The sequence below is a fragment of the Ostrinia nubilalis genome, chromosome 27, assembly GCF_963855985.1.
Source record: "Ostrinia nubilalis chromosome 27, ilOstNubi1.1, whole genome shotgun sequence".
In the NCBI taxonomy this organism is placed as follows: domain Eukaryota; kingdom Metazoa; phylum Arthropoda; class Insecta; order Lepidoptera; family Crambidae; genus Ostrinia; species Ostrinia nubilalis.
The window spans coordinates 7632794-7655719 of NC_087114.1; the positions used below are offsets into that span (position 1 = coordinate 7632794).

The 22926-nt window shown below is 39.3% G+C and overlaps 1 protein-coding gene across 1 annotated transcript in view; it reads left to right on the forward strand.

The window, feature by feature from the left end:
- The first annotated feature begins 2705 nt into the window (after nt 1-2705).
- Nucleotides 2706-22926, forward strand: part of LOC135084810 (paired amphipathic helix protein Sin3b) — a 48943-nt gene continuing 28722 nt past the window's right edge. Inside the window, exons 1-10 of the mRNA XM_063979550.1 lie at nt 2706-3054; nt 7637-7743; nt 14302-14374; nt 16060-16256; nt 16458-16589; nt 16821-16937; nt 17218-17334; nt 18077-18297; nt 20325-20448; nt 21780-21916. Coding sequence (XP_063835620.1) covers nt 7669-7743; nt 14302-14374; nt 16060-16256; nt 16458-16589; nt 16821-16937; nt 17218-17334; nt 18077-18297; nt 20325-20448; nt 21780-21916 — 1193 coding nt within the window. The 5' untranslated portion in view covers nt 2706-3054; nt 7637-7668. The remainder of the gene's footprint in view (nt 3055-7636; nt 7744-14301; nt 14375-16059; nt 16257-16457; nt 16590-16820; nt 16938-17217; nt 17335-18076; nt 18298-20324; nt 20449-21779; nt 21917-22926) is intronic.

A 22926-nucleotide genomic window follows, 5' to 3' on the forward strand; every position in this document is an offset into this window, starting at 1 on the left:
GCGTCAGTGGATATCGGAAGAAATAAAATACATTGCGCAGTAGTTACGCATGACATGAAGTGGTTGCTAACTAAATCGTCAATGTACAACGTGTTTGAATTTTTATCACCACTAATTTCGATATCGCAGTAAATGTCACGGCACTGAATTCGTTCGTAAAAATGTTTAGTTTTTTTTATTTATAAGCAAAATACCAATGGATTTGCAATACTTACATGTGGTAAATGACTTCATTGTTCCTGTAGTTCTTCGTTTCACTTATGTTATTGCACGTTACGACGCATTATCCAACAATATCGGAGAACATTTCCTCAGTACGACTGAATCGCGACTAACCTGGCGTCGCGGGCGATGTTCGTTTCTGGGCATATCGCGGAGACACGCGCCACGCCCCCGTTTCACATCTATTCCCTTCTATGATCTGAGGTTTTGAGGCTTAGCCTTAATAACACCACCTAATTTCAATTAAATTCAAATTCTTTATTGCTCTTCCACACACACTTCATCTGTGGTTGAGGATTCCGGGTGAAGCTTCGGCCTGATCATCTCTTTTCACGTGAAATGCAGACCAAAAGCTCCCTCGTTGTGGATTAAAAAAACTGTTTTATCATGCAAATACAAACTTCTTGATAGCACAAATTAACGTTAGTCAACAGTCTATCATAAGATGGAGATCGGTTCAGAAACTAAGAGTTAATCAGGCGTAATTGATAATGACCTATTGTCATCCTATAGCTCAGTATCTAGACCAGTTTCCAGCATGATTCCAGCCTGCAATTTTAATTAATCAATTATGCACGCAACGATAAGGCCTTAATGAAATAATTATGCTGTCTATCGTACATTAGGCTTGTTAGAATAAAAATCCTAACTACCTAGGCCATCAAGCAGACTGAGGATATTTTACAACATACCCTTTTATAGGCAATCTAGATTTGTTACTTAGTGTAATTTTAAAAATTTAACACCTTTTCTCCGCCCATTGACAAAAAATCAGCTGAACGCTAAAACCACGTTGTATTTTAACTTTCCAGTAAAAGCTATTCATAGCTCTTTGTTTCCTTCAGGGCGAAACTTGATTGTTTATGAGTTAATGACACAATAACCGTTACGGGAGGTTATTATTAATAATCTTATTGTGTCGCAGTTTTGAAATCCTTTTGTAACATTACAGTGGTCCTTTTGGTGTAATCTCTGCTTCTCAATGAAATGTGTGCTATTTTTTTGCCTATAGTTTCCTGGATCTATGACGTAGGTCAAGTTTTTGTTGGGTACCTGTATACTCCAGTGTGGTGGTTTCCTTTGTAGTATTAAAGTAGCATAGCATCTCGTGGTAGTAAAACTTATCGGAATAAAAACAAATACCATGAAAGGGTCTGCCAATTTTTTTTGCAAGATGTTGTCGTGTCCCCATGATGCGTGGCTCTTTCTGAACCTTATTGATAAGAGATTAAACACGTGTATCTATTTGATTTTGAACAGTTAAAGGTTCGCAGAATGAAGGTCATATACCATCTATCGTGAAAACAAACAAAGTTAGAGGCCAGACGAATCAAAAACTTTGATTCCGATGCTCTTGGTCAATATTTAATACCAAGGATTGTTATGAGCTTATATTATTCTGAAAATCAGTTCTTTCGATTACAAAAAGTTCCTCTTTCTCTAATGTTCGGGGTTAATACTCGTATGTTCTTCTTTGTCATATTCTGTAGATCTATACCTCATTCTGTACGTCCTGTAAATAAATTACGAAGTATTACGGTAGAACTTCTGGCAGCAGACATTAAATAATTGAAACTTCATTGATTCCTTGATTGTGTTGAACTGTAGTTACAAATAATTGCTTTACTCTTAGTTAGTAGTAGATAGTAGTAGTTAGTCCTTTCATTTGAAAATGTTGACTAATTGTTTAACAGCTTCATCACATTTCTCATTTTAGGTTCGGGGATCTCACATAGAAGATATTTTGGTCAATAAAACATGATTGCCATTGTATTTGCTTTTCTTTGTGTAATCCTTTGACATCACCTGAGGACCCTGAGGTTGTTACCTCTTAACTTATTTTCATTAGAGAATGTACAAGTAAAAAGTATCAGCGCTTATTAAAACAAAAAGTAAAGCGGGCATTGTTTTTCTCTCACATCCAATACAAAAGGTGCTCCTTTCGCAACATAAAACTGGAAATTCAATTCTATTGTACTTGCACTCGGATCCCCTATTCCAATTATCTTATTGTAATCCTCTGTAACAAGTTTCTGTCGCCAAGGCAACCAGCCCGATACCTACTTATCCCGCCACCGAGGCGGGGGCAGCCTACACTCGCGGCACAGAGCAACGCCGATCGCCGAGTTATTGGTACCTCTAACAGAAAACCTGTATGCCATCTTGAATAAAAATTCTGTCCAACCGCATCTAGGTCATCGCTCGTACCTCCACTTCGCGTTTACACGTAGAAAGTGGTCAATTTTGGCGGGAAACAGAAACGAAGCGCCCGCTCGTGCTCTCGATCGCAACTGTTGTATAATTTTAGAGAAAGGAGATTTGTTTTGGTCCACCACCTCCGTGGAGGTTCGTGGCATTTTCATATCACGTCCGTTCGTTTGCTATTATTCGACGGCGACGTTGCCGCTCCGTTGTGAGCTGGGAGCTCGATTCTCGGCCCCGCAGGGCCGCGGCAAAAGGCGTCGGTCGCAGTCAGTCGGCCGCGCAGCTCGGTGCGCGACGTCCGTTCGCGGAGGGCTCCGCGCGTCCCTCCTGCCCGATCCCAGGCCTCCCCACGAGTGTGAGCGAGACAGCGCACCGCGCGAAAGAGCGAGAGCCGCGAGAAAGAGACTGCGCTATGGCAGTGTCGCAACCTCGCCCACCTGACCGTGTTGACGCCGCGCTCGAAAAAGTTGCGCCGCTGCGCTATTTGAAGGCGCACGAATGTCGCGCGGAGCGTGCCGTGACGCGTTATTATCACAATTCCTTGTCTAACAACAGTTTTCTAAGTTACAAAAGACGTTTTGATCACGTTCACGAAGATTTCAACGCATTATCACCACTTATTCAACGGTATGTAAACGTTTTTGATTTTTCTTATAAAAGTAGGCGAACCTTTATCTCCGTCACTTGGAAAGATAAGCCGCTTATTGCATCTTTCGGTTCTCGGTTACATGAAGTAGGCTAGTTAGTGGTCTTCAGATACTTTAAAACATTGATTCGCTTTGACGTTGAACGCGCGATGTAATTGTTGGTATTTAGTCGCCATTTTCTACGTCGGTGACGAATACCGCCGCGCCGTCCTCGTTTCTACCGGTTCAACGTAAACCGGACTTTACCGCTCTACTCTGAAAGATGATTATCCTCAATCAACCTCGACTTTTTCTTCAAACGAGATCCGCTCGCTATGATTCACTGTGGAAATAATAATAACATTTCGGTGAACGTAGCTATACCTACATTGAATCTAATTCAAATTGCGAGTTTCCGAACGCACCCATAAAAAAAGGCGGGACACTGGCTGCTGTCATGATGGCTGTCATTTTTTTTTGTGATTGCAAAAGTGAGAGACGAAAGTTGCTGTAAAACGCATTTTGCGACGCCCCGTTCAATGTAGTTGTTCTTGTACCCGGCCTGTTATCGATTTGTGTACGTTTTCCGCTATAAATAAGTGCGAGTTTGTGTCATCGCGCCCTCGTGAGACCGGTTTGAAAAGAAACCAAGCTGGCTCCGTGTAATAAATTCCGAATATAAACGTACAATAGTGTGTGCTGTTCTTGTTTCAACGTGTTTAGATCGATACGTAAGTTAAATCGTTGCAAAATTCATATATTACGCTAAGTTTTCGTGAACCGCGGCTACAATATTGCGAAGTCCGATGATGACGTCATAGGAATCCATCTTGGTTCTCGTGCTTCGTAAATAGAGAAAATTTCAATGAAAATTGCATTTTCCTTGAGCTTCTGTTAGTGATACTGTTACGTAATCACTGCTTTTATCTATTGAAGTCCGCATACGGAGATACATGTTGAAGTAGGTAGGAACAACATAACCTATAAATAAATCATGCAGGTTATGTTTTAATTAAGTAAGTAGGTATAGGTGTACCAGAATCTCATGGCAAACAAAAATATTGGAAAAGTGTGTTTTTCATATGGCAATTGTCTATGGTTTAATTGTCACCTGTCAAAGAAAATTATGAAATCTGTCAGCCGCTGCAAAAATTTTGTAATCTCTTCTTGACTATTTGTTATTTTTGTGAAAAAATCGAAAAAGCTCAAGCAAGTCATATTGTTTTCAATGTGAATTGTAAAATAAGACATAATTCAAAGTCAATCTTTGATTCTAAAGCGCGTCGTCGAGTTGACAGTAAGTTGGACTGAAATATTTTGATACATTTAGTTTATTACCCAATTACGTCACAAGGAGGGTTATGTTTTTTTATATTATTCTTAATACTTAGCTGCTTTATCGGGGTTTTCAGGTATATCTCACAAATTGGTGCAGGGGAATGGTCAAAATGTTATGACCATGTAAAGAAAATTGAAAAAGATTTTATCTCTTTATTTTGATCATCTATTGAAGAACAAGAAATTGCAAGTGGAGTTCTTAGAATCGTTTTCTAGTTCTGAATGAAGTGATAAGTTAAAAGTATGATGCATAATAAAATTAGTTACTTAAATTAATAATACGATTTATTTATTTTTCAAGACACTTTCCCGATGTATAACAACTTTCTTCATACACATACCTACCTAAAATGTATATTCGTACTTCATGTTCATTAATATTAAAGTCATAAAAGTAAAAAATTAAACAGTATCAAGATCGTTTATTCCAATTTCCCCAGTATTGCTCTCAACAAAGTTTATTTTCCCTATTTGCCATGAGATTCTGGTACACCTATACATAAGTATTGATTAAAACAAATGAACGCGCGCTGATATCCACGTGGTATTGGGATATTTTGGCAATTTATTTGACACTGCCCGCGACCCCGTACGCGTGCACCTAGTTAGATAAAAAATTATCGGTATATTAATAATAAGTTATTTTCCTCTGGTTATTGTTTATTCCTCTAGTCAAAAAATCGACAGCACTGTGGCTCTGCATTGGTAAAATAACCAATATTGGATAAACAATGCTTCATAGTACATAAAAAGTACAAAAGCTGATAAAATAAGAACATTGCCAGCATCCAGTTGCTCTTTGATACAATCAATTTTATTAATAGCAGATCACAATTTAAGCATGATGTAAATTAGCATACAATTGAAAACAATTTGTCAAGAAACTAAATACAAAAGAAAATCCATCGGTTGAGGGTCACTCACTAGTGGCCCACGTTACCTCCAACATGTTCCTTTATATCTAGAAATGGAATTCGTTTAAGGTTAGGTATCTAATTTGGATCATTTTTAGAATTACATCTTATACTGAGACTAGACTAGAATGACATCTTGACTAAAAGCCAGTTATGCAATTGTAATTAATTAGCATTTTTCTTAGTAAAAATTACTTAATTCAACTGTTAATACAAAGCTGTTTTCCTAATAAAGACAATGAAAAAAAATTTTTGTTCTGCAAATTCATTGGATTTAGCTAGCAATTACGTTAATCAGTGGTTTGGTTTATTTCATCACATTGCACAAAAATCTAAAAATATAACCAGTCTACTTTATCCGCTCATCTTCATTATATTGTCGACAATAACACCGGCAAATTAAATTAATAGTCCGATGCAGTTATAGCGGAGCTCCGTAATTTATTCACAACAAAGAAACCGTCCGCTTCAACTCTTATTGTCCTGTCAATTGTTGGCTTGAAACTGGAAAACTTGAAAAGTGAAAAATCATAAACAAAGAATAATTAAACTTCTGTCAGCTTTTTATTTCATTGATTATGGTGCAGGTATTAGTTCATTATAAAAAACAATGTTTTGTTTCTTGTTAGCATAACTTTTTGTTTTTTTTTTTGTTAGACTGGTTTTTAGTTCTTGAAACTATACAAACTTTATTATGTGGTATGTTTTTTGACACAGATGAAGATCATGAAGTATTTTATTTTAAAACACTGATGCTCCTTGTCAGACTTATAAAAGACTGCTATTTTTTAACTACCAGCCTCTTGGCCTGACTTACCTACAAGCAAAATCTACGGTCAATGGTCAAGCTAAACACATTAGCGTCTTATCTTTTTGTAATACAGCCTATTTTGCAACAACAATGTGTTGTCAACTATACATTTTTACGATTAAATTGAATTTTTTACAAGTTTACAATTTTACACGCCCATTGGTGTTACACTCGATTTTAAATGTCAACCGATTCAATACGACACAGTGTGCCAAGGTCGTCTTACTTTCGCACCAAAGCTGCCCTTGGTTTGATCGTTATTCGTGTATTATGCAGTTTAGGGTCGAGTCTTTGCAAAATTCGTTAAGTAACGGCACCCTTTAGCTCATCTCATAGTAAAATAATGAGATAAAAATGGAAAAAAACGGTTAATTTTGTTCTAGGATTAAAATTAAAATAAATAAATCCGTTTAAAAAAAAAGAAAAGAGAAAAAGTGATTTCTATAATACAGAATATAAGTACAAAACAGGACCAAGTCTTGCTTGCTATAAATATAGCATTTACAAATGTAAATGTCCTTTTAGAAGAGTAATTACAAAGAGTAAATGTCTGTTTGTGACTTTTTCTAAAAATTAACATAAACATGACCTTTTTCTTCTTTTGCACTAGGTATTTAATTCCGTGATGCAAACAAGCCACGTCGTAGTCGCTCTAGCATTATTTGTATTAGAAATGCCATATAAATCTCACCCCTCCACTCTTGCTCAGTGGTGTTAATTCCCAAATCTTATCTTTGAAACCAGAAATTCATAACACCACCTTTATTTTATACTGTCATAAGGTTTTATTTTTTCCCAAACGTCTACACTGTACACGCCCGTATTCACAAACATTGCGTGTGGACGCACACACGAACCAATCACAGAGTTCTATTCAACGCTGTGCGTTCGATTGCAGCTTCACTTATGCAAGTATCGTTTGCGAATACGAGCATCAACCTTATCTTTGAGAACCAGTGGCGGCGTATCCCCCGCTTCCCGTTGCCTTCCCCAATGGGCTTGCAACTGCGTACATGGGGGTATATCGATTTTATCATTGGAAGCGTCATATCGACTGTATGGTTTGTGGCGTGCCGAAAATGATAGAACACTTCACTCTGAATGATTTTACGCTCGTATTCACAAACTATGAGGTCTTACAGTGCGCGTGGACGCACAGGGTGACACACGAACCAGCACAGCTCTATTCAACGCTGTGCCTTCGATTTGCTGCTTCACTTAAGCAAGCCTCGTTTGTGAATACGGGCGTTAGTATCATTGTAGTTAATATTAAATTGGAATAGGTAGGTTTTGACGATAAAAACTGCGCGGCTTCGTCGTACAGTCAGCGTCAAATAGTTCTTCTTCTTCTTTTGGTTGATGGCGAAGTACTTGCGTTTTTTCGCCACTGAGGGCTCACTCGTCAAAAAGTTCGTGACACCCAAAGTGGCCAAAAAGGCAACACAACCTTATGCTATGTTAACCTATTACGCTCAAATGACCCCAACACCGTTCTAATAAGGTTGCTATTTGTATTCCAGGTGAAAGTGTGATGGGCCCTTGCTGATCTACCATGATGAAGCGAACGGCCGTGCCGCGGCTCGGGCCTGATGAGCCCTCGCCGCTGCCAACCCAGTCGCCAGCCCAGGTAATTTGAACTCTAATGCTGTGTAGATAGTGTTGAAAACCAAATATGTTACATAGTTTTCTGCTAAGGCTGCGTTTCCACCAGAGATGAAGCGATTCTTCCACCAGAGATGAAGCGATTCTTCCACCAGAGATGAAGCGATTCTATTGGTTCTTTACAAACATCCCTCGGTACGCACACATCTCTGGTGGAAACGCAACCTTACGCCCATATTCACAAACATTACTCACAGTGCGCGTGGACGCACAGTACATTACATTTAATTATTTCTGAGATTTTCCTATTACGCGGGCTACACGTACGCGAAACGCAGTTCGGCTGCGGGCCTGCGGGCACACAATACGTAATCTTTCTCCTGCGTGCAACCAGTAGTGTGATTTTTACACGCATAAGGACCAGATCTGCGTGCCGATATCCGCTTCATAGGAAAAAAGGCACTCGTGTGAAAATCGCAGAGTAGAATCGGAAGGAAGGACTATCCACTCTTCCCGTGGATATCGTAAGTGACAAAAGAAATATGCTAAAATCAGGCCAATCCAACCCGTTTGGCCAGATGGGGAGCGTATCTTACAGAGGGTTGTCCCCCTGCAATGGAGAATATGACCTTGATATTATCAGTTAAGGAATACAATTCCTAAGCTCAAAGAGCACAAAGGCTATTATAGCGTGGACAACTGGAATGCTTTTTTCCTAAGTTTAATTAACAAAATTGTCTAAATAATGATATGAAAGAGATATCAAAGTATTATACGTCTAATCCTTTCCTTCCTCTTGAATCACTCTATTTATGCCGAAAACCGCGTTAAAATCCGCTGTTTAGTCTAAAAGATCAAAGTCTACAGACATGGCGCTACTTTGTTTTATAATACGTAGAGATATGCCGTTGACTGTGCAATGCATGATGTAATGAAGCTTTATTTGTTTACAAGCTACCGCAAGTATTTGCCTAATATAGATTCTTTCATCCACGAAGACGCGCTCCATCATTCTTCCGCTAATGTTTGAGTGTTATCGGTACACGCTAAATCATCCATGAGTGCACACGCACACTACAATAATGACGCTCGGATCAAACTCCCCGCACCCCGCGCTTCCCTCGATCCTAAATTGGTGGGGCGCGTCTTCGTGGATAAAACGATCTATACAATTAGCTGTAGTTTTCCCTAAGATACACGTTGCTTACCTCGGGTATAGGTCTGCAACTTCGTTCAGGGGATACATTAAATTTACCATTGGTGTTGCCACAATGCCAACACGGTATGTGGCGTCTGATGGATGGTAATACATACAAGCTTTATGCATGCATAGACATTGTGTAAACATGAAAATTTACCTACTTCTTTACAGGATAATATTCTTCTTTCACTAATTAAAAGTACACAGTAAAGTCCTCTGAAAAGAGCTCACTTACTACAGAAATAGGTGGATTTTTTGGTCTAAGTAGTTTTTTATTTCATAATAAGTCATAGTGAGTCAGTGTATGTGAATGCTTATTTATTTGGCAATATACATTGCATGCATCTTATGAAGCGGTTACATATTGCATATTTTATAATATTAGTCTGTTATTTTCACTTTCCGTTATACTATGTCCTGTGATAAAATATGTCACTCAGAAGTCACTCCGTCCGTAGCCAAACTCAATGTACGGGACTATTCTCTCTCGTTCCCACCGCTGCAACTCCTGTGTAGCCAGGATCTACAGATTCTACAGCTTGACCGCCGCTAAAACTCAACCAGTAAAGGTGAAGTTTGTCCCGGGGCAAAGTTTAAACTGTCATTGGACCCGCAAAGAAATTAATCAGAAGAACAGGAAAACTCAATGTAACTGATAAATAGGGTATTCAATTCGGGAAAACGTAAATAAATACATTACAAAACAGTTTAGAACGCTAGCATAACAAGCGGTGCAAAAAATAAGTATTAACTGCGCAGTGAGATATTTAGCAAAAAACCGAAGGTTAGTCCAGTTTTAGATGCGATTCGGATAGTAAAAATAGTTTCAAGTTACCGCGCAACCTGGACAGGTGAAGTTATACTTCTATCAAGATGAACGATCGACCTATAGCAAAAAATGAGTATCTCTTCAGTTAGTATAATGTCCTAAGGAAAAGTCCATATCAACAGCGCCTCTTCAAGGAAAGGAATTTAGTTGGCAGGGTAAAACTACCAAATACCTGCCTTGTTAGAAATTTAAAAACCTGAACAAGGCCATTCGGCAAAAGTTTAAAGTAATGGACATTGTCCAGTAAAATGTGGCAATAATCTGTCAGAGAATTGATGAAAATGGAGTAAATTGGAACCAAATAAAGACCACGTTTCATCGCAACCGTAGCGGAAGACGACCTGCCTGATGAACCGACGACCCCATCATGAAGATAGCTGAGAAGCTAAATAAATGACAAAAGGCGAAGTAAAGTGGAACTGAATAAAGACCACGTTTCATCAAACTTACCATAAGACGCCCACTTACTCGTTGGACATAACTCGAATGAAAAAGGAAAATAACTACCACGCAAATCTATTTTCAGAAAAGAACATCAAAAAGAAGTAGGTAATAGTAATACTAACTCCACTGAAACACGCCCATAATCACAACGGTTGTTCTATTATTCAAGCCATATGCTCCGCTGGATCGATCGCTCGCGTTGTAAGTGATTTAGCTGACAGCAGTGCATTGACATTTGACGATATGCCAAAGGACGTTGGAATACTTTATATTGAACTGCATATTTGACTTATTGAGGCTCTCTTCTAAAACTCATTTATTTTTGCAAATAGGCTTTTAAAAAGCACTTACACGTCCCAGTATTAACCCTACCACTGCTTCGGGACAATAAATGGGCCATTGCTGAGAAGAAGCAGCGCAAGAAACTCAGTCACTATTGTCAGCCTCCTTTTCGAGGGTAAAAGGGTTTCCTTCTTTAGAGACTATTGGGATTTCTTCTATTGAGAGGCTCTCTATTGGGGCTCCTCCTACCCATTAAACCCTGAAGTTGTCGTCCTTAGCCTGTTGCCAAAGATGCCACGAGCTGCCTGGGCTAAACACTGGACATTATTCTGTAACTCCACTCCCAAGATTTGAAGACTATTCATCAACCAGTCCAGTCCTGAAGACTTAGTGGATTCAAAAATTTCATCAGAAATTCAGATTAAAAGGCTCATGTATCAAGGATATAAACCGAAACATGGTTTTTATTGAGCAAAGCATTTTTCACATGTAAAGAGGTGGTCCCAATAGCCTTCCTTTTGTGGACTGTACAAATATGATGTTAGAGAAGCTGCTATTTTAAAGTCCCAGGAGTTTACATTATAAAATCAGCGTTTATATGTGGCAACATTTGAGTTCAATATAATCTTGCAGAAGTATGATACTAACTGCCAGATGTAACAAAATGTACAGGACACCAACTGACCAAAAGGCATCGTCAATTTTGTTTCGCTATTTTTATGGATCATCAATCTACCTGTACTCAGACAATCATAAAACGTTCTAAGCTACATACTTTACGGTTTATGGATAGAATCGAATACCTATAGCATTGTGAAGATGTCAATGCACTTAGTTGATGGTTTGCCAAAGGATGTCACCGTTTGCTAAGCTTGGGAGAGCTCCAATTTAATGAGTTTTGGCAAGGATTGTATTATTCATTCAAAGAACGACATTATCCTCATAGATACAGGCAGGAAATAAATTGTTGTTGCAGCATAAGGTTTGACTTTGTAAAGTCACCTTCCTTTTTTGCCCTGTCAGTGGTTGCTAACCCTTTCTTGATCAGAAAACTGCAGATGGAATACCTATTCTTCCTTTATCGTGCGAAATGGAACAGCTAAGTTCACTACCCCTGGTAACAGACTGTTGTTGTGGGTTGACGTGCCCTTCGATATCGAAAGTATTTGTTTAAAAGTCATAAAAGTAATTGATTTACTCCAAATAGGCTTCTAAAATGCGCTTATACACGTTCCAGTATTACTGTAACCCTACCACTGCTTCAGGACAATAAATGGGCCAGTGCTGAGAAGCAGCGAAACTCAGTCACCATTTTAAGACTCAGATTGATTTTAGATTACGGGTCAATTTCCATCTCTCGTTCCCACCGCTACAACTCCTGTGTGGCCAGGATCTACAGCTTGACCGCCAATAAAAACCCAACCAGTGAAGGTCAAGTTTGTCCTGGGGGAAAGTTAAACTGTCATTGGACCCGCAACGAAATTATCAGAAGAATACAGGAGGAGTTCAAAGTTAAGGTTCGACTTCCCTCTTGGTTTTAGATTGCAATATGTATAACCAAATTGGAAACAAATACCTACAGTCTTTAGGTGTGTCCTAGCTGAAAGGTATCAGTTGACAGAGCATTATCCACTAGGCCCCTATCTAGTAGGATGTTTTTGTAGTTTTTGCATTACTCAAAAGATAATCTTGGACAATCGTTCGCTCGAGTTTTTCCGTTGATAAATTATTTAAACAGTCGTGCGTTCTGACTTCAAAGTCAAGGTTTAAGGAAAGTCTGACTCCGCCATCTTTGTTGTTGAAATGTTTTGTTATAAAGTAATTTATTGTAATGTAATACGGCTTCGAAAAATAACATTACAATGGCACAATCGATTCGAGATTTTCGTCGTGCCTAGACAAAGTAACGTGACAGTTTGAATTTCGCGATCGCTAAAGAGCCAGAACGAAGCGATTATGGATTTAAATCTGGCACTAATGTCACCTTTTCCAAAAGACTGGTGTTTCGGGTTTGAATCCCGATGGGGACAATTTATTACATTAACTAGGTTAATGAAATTCTGTTGTTTAAAGATAGCCTTTAATAAGTTTGACGCTTAGATTTTTATATTCTTTGTTGGATAGGTCATCCAGGATAGGTTTAGGGAGTCGGGAGGGCGAGTCCTTTATGTACAGTTTCTTACAATTTTGTCAACTTGGTTTTGTAAGAAATCAAAAAATATTGCTCTGAAATAACAAATTGGAATAACAAAATAAGAAGTACTTATGGTAAAGCAATTTAAAGTGGCTCAGCTTATGCTGACAAGGACAACCTATATTCTAGAAAGCATTGATTTTTAGCCACTCTCATTTCTCTTCAGATCTTAAGAAATATCACGGGAGCTCAGAAAAAGTAATCATACTTTTAATGTAGTTTCTTATAAAAAGGTTTTTTATTTTGATTTTTCAAGCATAAAAACATTGCCAAGGTTCCACCCATTTGCAACAAGCATATTTTTATCTCCACTGTGTACATACAAATGCATGATAAACTGGCCGGCGTAGGTTATCATTTATCACGGTAGGTGTAAACAACTGCTTTGTACTGTGTAATAGACCTAGCCTGGACTAGGTCATTGGAATTGCTAACGACGTAGTCTGAAGCTGTTATAATATAGTCTATACTATAGTATGGACTTTAGCTAATTGATAAAATTGCCGGCAAAATATACATCAAGCTGTATAACTTATATGTTCTTAGAGCTCTGTGCATTTTATATTTTCTAAGAAAAATATTGAAACTTCTTAGTTCCTTACTATATTAGATATCACTAGTTTTCCGCCCGCGGCTTCGCTTGCGTGGAATTTTTCAGTTTTTTTATATAATTTATGACACTGAGCAATAACAGTTCAATCTTAAATAAGTCATTTATTTTCTGTAAATAGACTTTTAAAAAGCGCTTTAACACGTCCTAACAGTATTTCTTTAACCCTACCACTGCTTCGGGACAATAAATGGGCCAGTGCTGAGTAGAATCAGCTCCAGAAATTGAGTCACCTTAAGTTAAACTTATAACACTCTAAACTTCACAAAAACAGTTGCTATTCGATTAAAAATGTAGAAAACACACCCAACACGCGAACGTAAACAAAAAAACTCAGCTAACGTGTCACACGGTTGACCGATAGTGAATCAGCTTCGCGTATAAATAGAAAATATAGAAGCGACGCGCGCATCCAAAATAGAAATGAAGTTCCAAACGTCGATATAACCTTGTGGTGTAATGTTGTACAACACTGCAGTAACATTTGGATACATTTTTGGAGTTTTTATGCGATAATAACATGATAGTCATCGGGGTTATGTGTTGTATGAACCTACGCGAAGTATTGTGTCATCAATATAAATAATTTCCTTGTACGTTTTGCACAGCGCCATCTAGTCTCAAAAGTTCTTAGTTTGAGACTCAAACTGCAATTTAGTACTGGGTATTAGATTTTTAATACTAACAATTTTTATACTAAACTAAGGCTCTTCATCATAGCATATCTTCATTGTCACATCGTCGTGAGCGTTTTTATAAGAGCCATAACACAAATTTCGCTACATAGACGTTATACAGTGACTACAACGCATTGTGAGGATGTTTTTTCGCTCAAAGAGCGTTTTCAACCCCACTACTGCTCGGAACCGTGGTTTTTCTTCATTTTCAGAAGTCATAACAAAAATTTGGCGAATCGACGCTTCAGTCTTTGAGCATAACTTTTATACATATTTATAAGTACTATACTAGTGATAACTTCGTATTTAATAGAACTTGTAGAACTAAATCCCATTTTTGTTGCAGATTCAACAAGCTGGCGCGAGCAACATGCATACACTTGCGCAATCTACTTCAATAGCCCAACCCCAGTTGCTTGGTGAGTTTATTTTTTATTTATACTTTTGCACATAAAACTGTACAGTGGCGGACTTAATGCCAAGTTGCATTCTCTGCCAGTCAACCACAGGTCTAGTAGAGAGACTAAGGCGGTGCAATAAATATCACGGTTTAGTTAACTTACATAGGATTAGATAAAATAAATAACATAAGAATACATATTAACAGTTTATTACTAATTAATTACTATTTATTATGCAGTTTTAAATAAAACTTAGTGAATTAACAGATGTGAACGAACATAGTACATAGTTGTAAGATTCATGTTTAATATCAGAATCCATTACTGCTCCCTATTTATTTATTTAAAATGTATATGCTCATTAAACACAGTACATAAGGCGAACTTAATGCCGTTTGGCGTTCTCCTCAAGTAAACCTTAGGGCCAATGTCAAATTGAGAATAGAGTAGGTAATATTATTGATATTATTTTCATTTAATAAAAATCCTCCTTTTTATCTGAAAGACGTGGGTCGTGCATATAAATTCTAAACCAGTTTTTAATTAACATAAAGAAATCAATATTGTGACGAGTGATAAAGCATTAACTAGTTAAATATGAGAGGGTTAAATAATATTTTTTACAATCATTATTATGCAATTAGTTTAATTAAAGAATGTTGATTTTAAACAACTTTCCTCATTATGAACTCGTGTCGCTAATGTATTATTAATAATTACAAATACAAATATTTTTTTTATGCAAACACACCGTTTACGCATACACCTTCAAATACAATTGTTCAATTCAATTGTTTACTTGTGTTTTTAATCTTTAAATATTTTTAGTTCACTCAATAGTTGTCAATTTTTTTTTACTTTTCCTTTAAGTGATAAATAAGAAAGAATGTGGTTGAAAGTTACAATTGGAGTAGGAATAGGCTCGTGCTTCTATTAAGTTCCTTCTTTTGATACGTTTGAGCCTTTTTGGTTGGATTTCCATAACAAACAAGGTTCATAATCAGCACTACACACATGCTATAAATAGTTTATCGAAATTCGGATTGGTTGGACAGTTTAATATCAAAAACCTCAACAGAAAAACTTAAAATATCATTAATTAAATTAAAAATGGCACTCAATCTATATGTCAACGTGAAATTGTGAACTCTGTCAGTTTATAATATAACGCGTTAGATTGTAAACTAACAGTGGGTTAGGTTAGGTTAGATTGTAATTTAACTACGTCAGATTATGATCTGACGGAATTCACAATTTTACGGTGACATATACACAGGCACTCATGTCTTATAAGTTGTCCTAATTAAATGTAGGTTTACACATAGGCACTTACAGGGCAGATATGTGCCATCCTAGATTGCATCCCACTTAACACCAGGTGCGATTGTTGTCAAATACCTGCCTTGTTATTTGTTCACTCTCGCCTTGAAAACGCCCGGTTAATAGTGTTCAGGAAATACAGCAGCAGGCAGCGAATTCCAGTCCCTAGCTAAAATTCATAAAATTCATTTATTTTTGCAAATAGGCTTTTAAAAAGCACTTTTACACGTCCCAATATTAACCCTACCAATGCTTCGGGACAATAAATGGGTCAGTGCTGAGAAGAAGCAGCGCAAGAAACTCAAGAAGCTGTTTTAAAAAAGATTTTGTACATCATTTTTATTCATAAACTGTTTTTTTCTAACACTACCTTGTTTTTCCAGACACGCTGCGCACAGGCGCTACAGCCATGCTCTCAGTTAGCAGCGTGGGCGGCGTGGGCAACGTGGGCGTGGGCTCCGCGTTTGGGCGGGCGGGGCCCCGGGGCGCGGGCCCTGCTGTCATCAACTACTTGAAGGCGGGGGCGGTGCAGTACGCCGCCGCTAAACCGCCGCAGCCGCAGGTGCCGCCTAGGCTGAAGGTAAGCTATTTATAACGGGACTATTCCCACCACTGTAATTCCTATGTAGCCAGGATCTACAGCTTGACCGCCAAACCCAACCAATGAAGGTCAAGTTTGTCCCCGGGGAAAGTTAAACTGTCATTGACCCCGCAACGAAATTAATCAGAAGAACATAGGAGTTTGAAATACTCGCTAACTAGCATAGAGGCTTGGGGAAAGACTCGGCGTGACAAGAGTGTTTGGGCGGCGCCCCGGGGCGCGGGCCCTGCCGTCATCAACTACTTGAAGGCGGGGGCGGTGCAGTACGCCGCCGCCAAACCGCCGCAGCCGCAGGTGCCGCCTAGGCTGAAGGTATGTTCATCATCATCAGGTCATTTAGGTTCCACTGGAGGACGACCCTCGTACACCAGAGGCAAGTAGAGGTCCTGGCCTACATTACTCAAGCCTGCAGTGTTTTATGATCAGGTCATTTAGTCTCCACTATCTAATTTACTAAAAGCAAATGCAGGATTTGGCATATACTACCTCCTAGCTAGCATAGAAGCTTGGGGAGAGACTCTAACTAGAGTGACGCGTAACAAGAGTGTTTGGGCGGCGCCCCGGGGCGCGGGCCCCGCCGTCATCAACTACTTGAAGGCGGGGGCGGTGCAGTACGCCGCCGCTAAACCGCCGCAGCCGCAGGTGCCGCCTAGGCTCAAGGTATTTACCAACATGATGCAGTAACTATGGCTAAAGCCTGGTCCGTGAGCACGTAGAATTTTGTCCAATGACCCCAAGCTACCCATCCTTATCGCTCGCGCGTAATTATGTTACTGTCGCGCTCGCACACTCACTGCGGGCGCGCGTCGCACAGTCGCGACAGCAATATAATTACGCGCGAGCGATAAGGATGGGTAGCTTGGGGTCATTGGACAAAATTCTACGTGCTCACGGACCAGGCTTTAGCATAGCGGCTTGGGGAAAGACTCGGCGTAACAAGAGTGTTTGGGCGGGGCCCCGGGGCGCGGGCCCTGCCGTCATCAACTACTTGAAGGCGGGGGCGGTGCAGTACGCCGCCGCTAAACCGCCGCAGCCGCAGGTGCCGCCTAGGCTGAAGGTATGTACCAACATGATGCAATAACTATGACTAGGTATGTATCTTCATCATCATCATAATAAAAAAAAAACTGTAAGTAGGCTCTCAAAGAGCACTTCTATGTTCTTCCATTTCGTTAAGGGTCCTATGAAAATTTAATTTTCCCATGAAACATTATCAAAAAAATAGTTTATCATCATCCATAGGACGTCCACTGCTGAACATAGGCCTCCCCCAATGTTTTCCATGTTGATCGATTGATAGCGGCCTGCGTCCAGTGCTTGCTACCTTTATGATGTCGTCGGTCCACCTCGTGGACGTTCTATGGCTGAAATGATGATGATGATGAGTTTATCATCGTTTCAGCCTCAGGACTTCTACTGCTGAACATAGCACCTCCCAATGATTTCCACATCGCTCGGTTGTTAGCGGCCGAAAAGATAGTTGTTGCTAGCTCTCGTTTTATCACATCAAGACGAGAGTGAATAGGCACTAATAATTGCAATCAAATGCCTTGTTATGCAATAAAAAATTATAGCAATCTAAGCGTAAGCCTATCCCAAGTTCCCCAAGGATCTTGCGCTTTTTTTTATCTAGCTCTTATCTTTTTAAACCAAAAGCTAACTAAATTTTTAAAATCTAGCTAGTCCATATCAATGTATAAATCAATGCATCGAGACATCAAGCTGTGGTATCATGTTCTAGGCACTATTTTACATCAAATTATAATTGTACCAATCTAACCAAATATCCTTTGTTCCAGCTCTTCGAACACCAGCCGCACCAGCCCCACCAGCCGCATCAGCCCCACCAGCCCATGCCGGGCCGGGTGTCGCCGAACCCCGCCCAGCCTGGTGCCCAATTCCAACGGCTTAAGGTCGAAGATGCCCTGTCGTATCTGGACCAGGTCAAATACAAGTTTAATACGCAGCCCCAGGTGTACAACGACTTTCTGGATATCATGAAGGAGTTTAAGAGTCAGACGTGAGTGTTTTTATATTTTATTTTATTTTTATTTTATTTGTTATTTTTGTCTATTTATTTGTATTAAGACTTACATCCGTATTCACAAACGATGCTTGCTTAATCCTTCAAGCTCCGCGAATTTAGACACAATAGATAACACTGGTCAACACATGTTTTTTTTCCTTTAATTTTTTTTCTGTTATTGGGTATTTCTATGGCCCTGATTATGAAAAAAATACTGGGAGATCGCCAACAGCTTTACTTTTTAAAATATAGTGTTTTATTATTTTGACAAAAATTATACATTGTGTTAATAAAATTTTTATTGCACACTAGCCAATGATCTTTTATATGATTTCCTTGAATAGGCAAGTTTAAGTAGACCTCGTTGCACACTCCAGCAATGGTCTGCCATTCATATATGAGCACCACGCCCCTGATAACCTTCTTCCATTGTCAGAAAATTCCAATGAAAACTTTTATCCTGCTCCTCACTAAAATCACCCACATTTTGTGGAAATCGATGTTAATGCGAGTACATGAAGTGTATTTTTATGCCCATGTTGCACCCTAGCTCTTGAAAGTTGGATAGCATGCTCTCAACAATCTCTTTTTGCTTAGGAAATTACTTCTAACAAAAAAAAAATCATTTTAAGCTTAGGACTAGACTTCACTCATTGATGTCTTAAAATTACGATCATTCACCAGTTGCCTAATGTGAGTCGCATCAAAAATTACCAGCTTTTAAGTTTTCTGTGCTTAATCCTGAAAAACTGCGTGAAAGAAAATTAAAACATTCGTCACTTTTGTCAAGCGCCTTCACAAACTGTTTCAAGATGCCGAGCTTAATATTAAGTGGTGGAAGTACGGTGATACGGTCTTGGCTAACTAAAGGAACGTTTATAAAATTGTTTGTATCAACTTTAGATGAAGAGCTAAAAGTTGTGTGTACGGGAAGGCGCACTGGTCAAATTTTTTGTAACCAATGCTATTGTTTGTTACGACTATTCCAGAGACACATGGAACGGGAATTTTGTGTAGACCCCTTGTTGGCCTAAAAGATGTTACCTATTCTCAGAACACAAATGACCTATTTGTGGTCTTGATTACTTAATTTCAAATATTTATAAGAAAGTGTCAATGTTACGCAGTTTTCATCAAGTCCGATAGAGGTTTTCGATGTTTTTCAAATATTATATTTACCACAAACATAGCAGAAGCCACCTGGATTAAGCACACAACATCTTCATATCGAAGCAATATCGATAACACCAACAAAATATATTTTTTGTCCAATTAAATTAAAAATCTAAGTAAAAATATTAAATGAGGGTACAGAGCTATAACTTAAAAACAAAAGCTGTTAGAGAAAAACTGTTGCCATATTTAAAAAAATTGCGTCAATTTGAGATAGAAACAGAAAAAAAACCACAGGAAACAAACAATTTTATTTTTGTTGTTGACCAGTGTAATCAATTGTTATGACATTAATTAATGCCGTCTGGGACTCAATCGGTTAAGTGAAGCAGCAAATCACGTTAAATAGAGAGAGAATAGAGCTCTGTGAGACCTCATAGTAATGTTTGTGAATACAGGCGTTAGGTTAGGTTGCACCATCTTACTTTGACTTTAACAAACGTCAAAGATCTTGTTAGTTATGGCTAATTTTAACGTGGTGCAACTCAGCCTAAATAGGTGATTTTAATTTGTGAAGATGGGCTTACAGTAGTATACTAAGTTTTTTGTTGCGTGATGAAACTGCATTAGTACACAGGCATGACAGAGACGGTATTTTCACACCATCAAAATACTTTACGAATTGTCAAAGCACGATGTCCCATAGATTTTATATGTAAGCGATCATTTTCATATCCATCTTGAAACTGAGTCCTAAGAGGAAATATCACTAATTAATTATTATTTTATAGAAGCACATACACGTCAGATTTGAGGGTGCCCTTAGATGTGTTTTTTACTTAGATATTCAAACCTTTCTATTCCTTTACAAATCAAATATTTATTTAACTATATTATGTTTGTTCCAGTATCGACACCCCAGGCGTTATCACTCGAGTGTCGAATCTCTTCAAGGGCCATCCCGAGTTAATTGTGGGATTCAACACGTTTCTGCCACCCGGATACAAGATCGAAGTTCAGAGCAATGGACAGGTGAGTTCTAGACTTGTTTACAATATAGTCTGGTCGCCGAGCACGTAGAACTTTGTCCAATGACCCCAAGCTACCCATCCTTATCGCTCGCGCGTAATTATATTGCTGTCGCGACTGTGCGACGGGCGCCCGCAGTGAGTGTGCGAGCGCGACAGCAACATAATTACGCGCGAGCGGTAAGGATGGGTAGCTTGGGGTCATTGGACAAAGTTCTACGTGCTCGGAGACCGGGCTTTAGACTAAACAATGTATAGATCGTTTCATCCACGAAGACGCGCCCCACCATTCTTCCGCTAATTTTTGAGTGTTATCGGTACACGCTAAATGCTCCATGAGTGCACACGCACACTACAGTAATGCCTTACGGATTGCTCGGACCACACTCCCCGCACCCCGCGCGATCGAGACCAAACATTGCTGGGGCGCGTCCGAGTGGATAAAACAATCTATACAATATGCTGTAGTTTTCCCTAAGATACACGTTGCTTACCTCGGGTATAGGTCTGCAACTTCGTTCTGGGGATACATTAAATTTACCATTGGTGTTGCCACAATGCCGACACGGTATGTGGCGTCTGATGGATGGTAATACATACAAGCTTTATGCATGCATAGATATTGTGTAAACATTAAAATTTACCTACTTCTGTGGATTTTAACATCAAATGATTGTTTTTAACTTAATTAGCGGCCGCCCGCGACTTCGTTCGCGTGGATCTCGTTTTACCCCCTTAGGGGTTGAATTTTGAAAAATTCTGTCTTAGTGAGCACCTACATTCTAAAAGGAACCCCCATATAAAATTTGAGACTCCTAACACTTGTAGTTTCGGGTCTTCCTCGTCCTCGGTTTGTGAACACGTAGAATTTTGTCCAATGACCCCAAGCTACACATCCTTATCGCTCGCGCGTAATTATATTACTGTCGCGACTGTGTGGCGGGCGCCCGCCGTTAGTGTGCGAGCGCGACAGCAACATAATTACGCGCGAGCGATAAGGATGGGTAGCTTGGGGTCATTGGACAAAATTCTACGTGCTCACAGACCAGACTATAGCACTTTTCTGATCTGGTCCATACAAAAATTGCGTAAATAAAACTCATTTATTTACGCAAATAAACTTTTAACAGCACTTTTACACGTCCCAGACGCTTGTCGCGCCGCGCAAATGCGGTCCGACCTTTACGCTACGTGACTAACGACGCTTTGTGCCGTTCTGCGCCGCGCAAATGTGGTCCGACCTTTATGCTACGTGACTAACTCCAGTGCCTCGCTGCGCCGCGCAAATGCGGTCCGACCCTTACGCTACGTGACTAACTCGACTCATCTCCGCAGGTATCAGTCTCCATGCCGTCTCCTACCGGCATGGGTGGCGGCATGGTGCTGGGCGTGCACCACACGCCTCCTCAGCCGCATCTGGTGCAACTGCTGCCGGTGCAGCCCGCCTCGCCGCCGCTGCTGTCTGTGCCGCAGTGAGTACACATCATCATCATCACAGCCGATCCTGAGCTGCCCGCATCCATGTACTTCTCGCGACTTTCTTCAGATCTTCGGTCCATCTAGTGCAGTGGTTCTTAACCTTTAAGTCATAAGGGACCATTTTACCAAATTTCTGTCGTGTCAGGGACCACCTCATAATCGGTCAAACAGTTTGACTGCAAAAATCAGTTAAAAGTGGTATTAACCAAGGTGTGCAAGTGCACTTCGTGGACCACTTGGAATGTCTCCAGGGACCACCAGTGGTCCGCGGACCACCGGTTAAGAACCACTGATAGTTGTAGGTAGTTGTGTTGATCACGCAGGGAAACTCCGAGCATAGCACACTCCACCGCCCTTTGGATGACCTTGAGCCTTCTTATGAGGCCCATAGTAAGCGACGGTATTGTCACGGTAATACTATCTATACAGTATTCCAACTCGGCCATATTTTTGAAATAAATGACAACAGCAGCGCGGTACGTCACCGTATGACAACATGCGATAGGGCTGCCCACCCGCAGACCCTATTTTCATTACATCTGCCTACTTAGAATTTTTATCTAGTTTTGTGAATGTATTTTGTGATACAATATTTTGTTTGTCAAAATAAAATAAAATGTATTTTATTTTATTTTGACAAACAAAATAACTTACTGAATGAAATTAGGATAAAATGCATGTTGTTTTGAGATTAGTAGATTTAATTAAAAATTATATTTGTGTTAAGATTTAGTAATAAATCTTATAAATTTGCGTCCTTAAAATTTATGCGCCTCGACTAAGGCGTACAAAATTCTTCATTATTATACAGGGTGTTAGGTAAATGGGTTTATAATCCGACACTAACCCATGTTAACATGTGCATATAAATGGTATACTTAGTGAAGTCAGAAAATTGATATCATCATTTTAATAATTTTAATTTTCATACAAATCTGATTTTACATTGTATGAAAATTAAAAAAAAAAAAAATGATATCACTGACTTCACCATACCATTTAT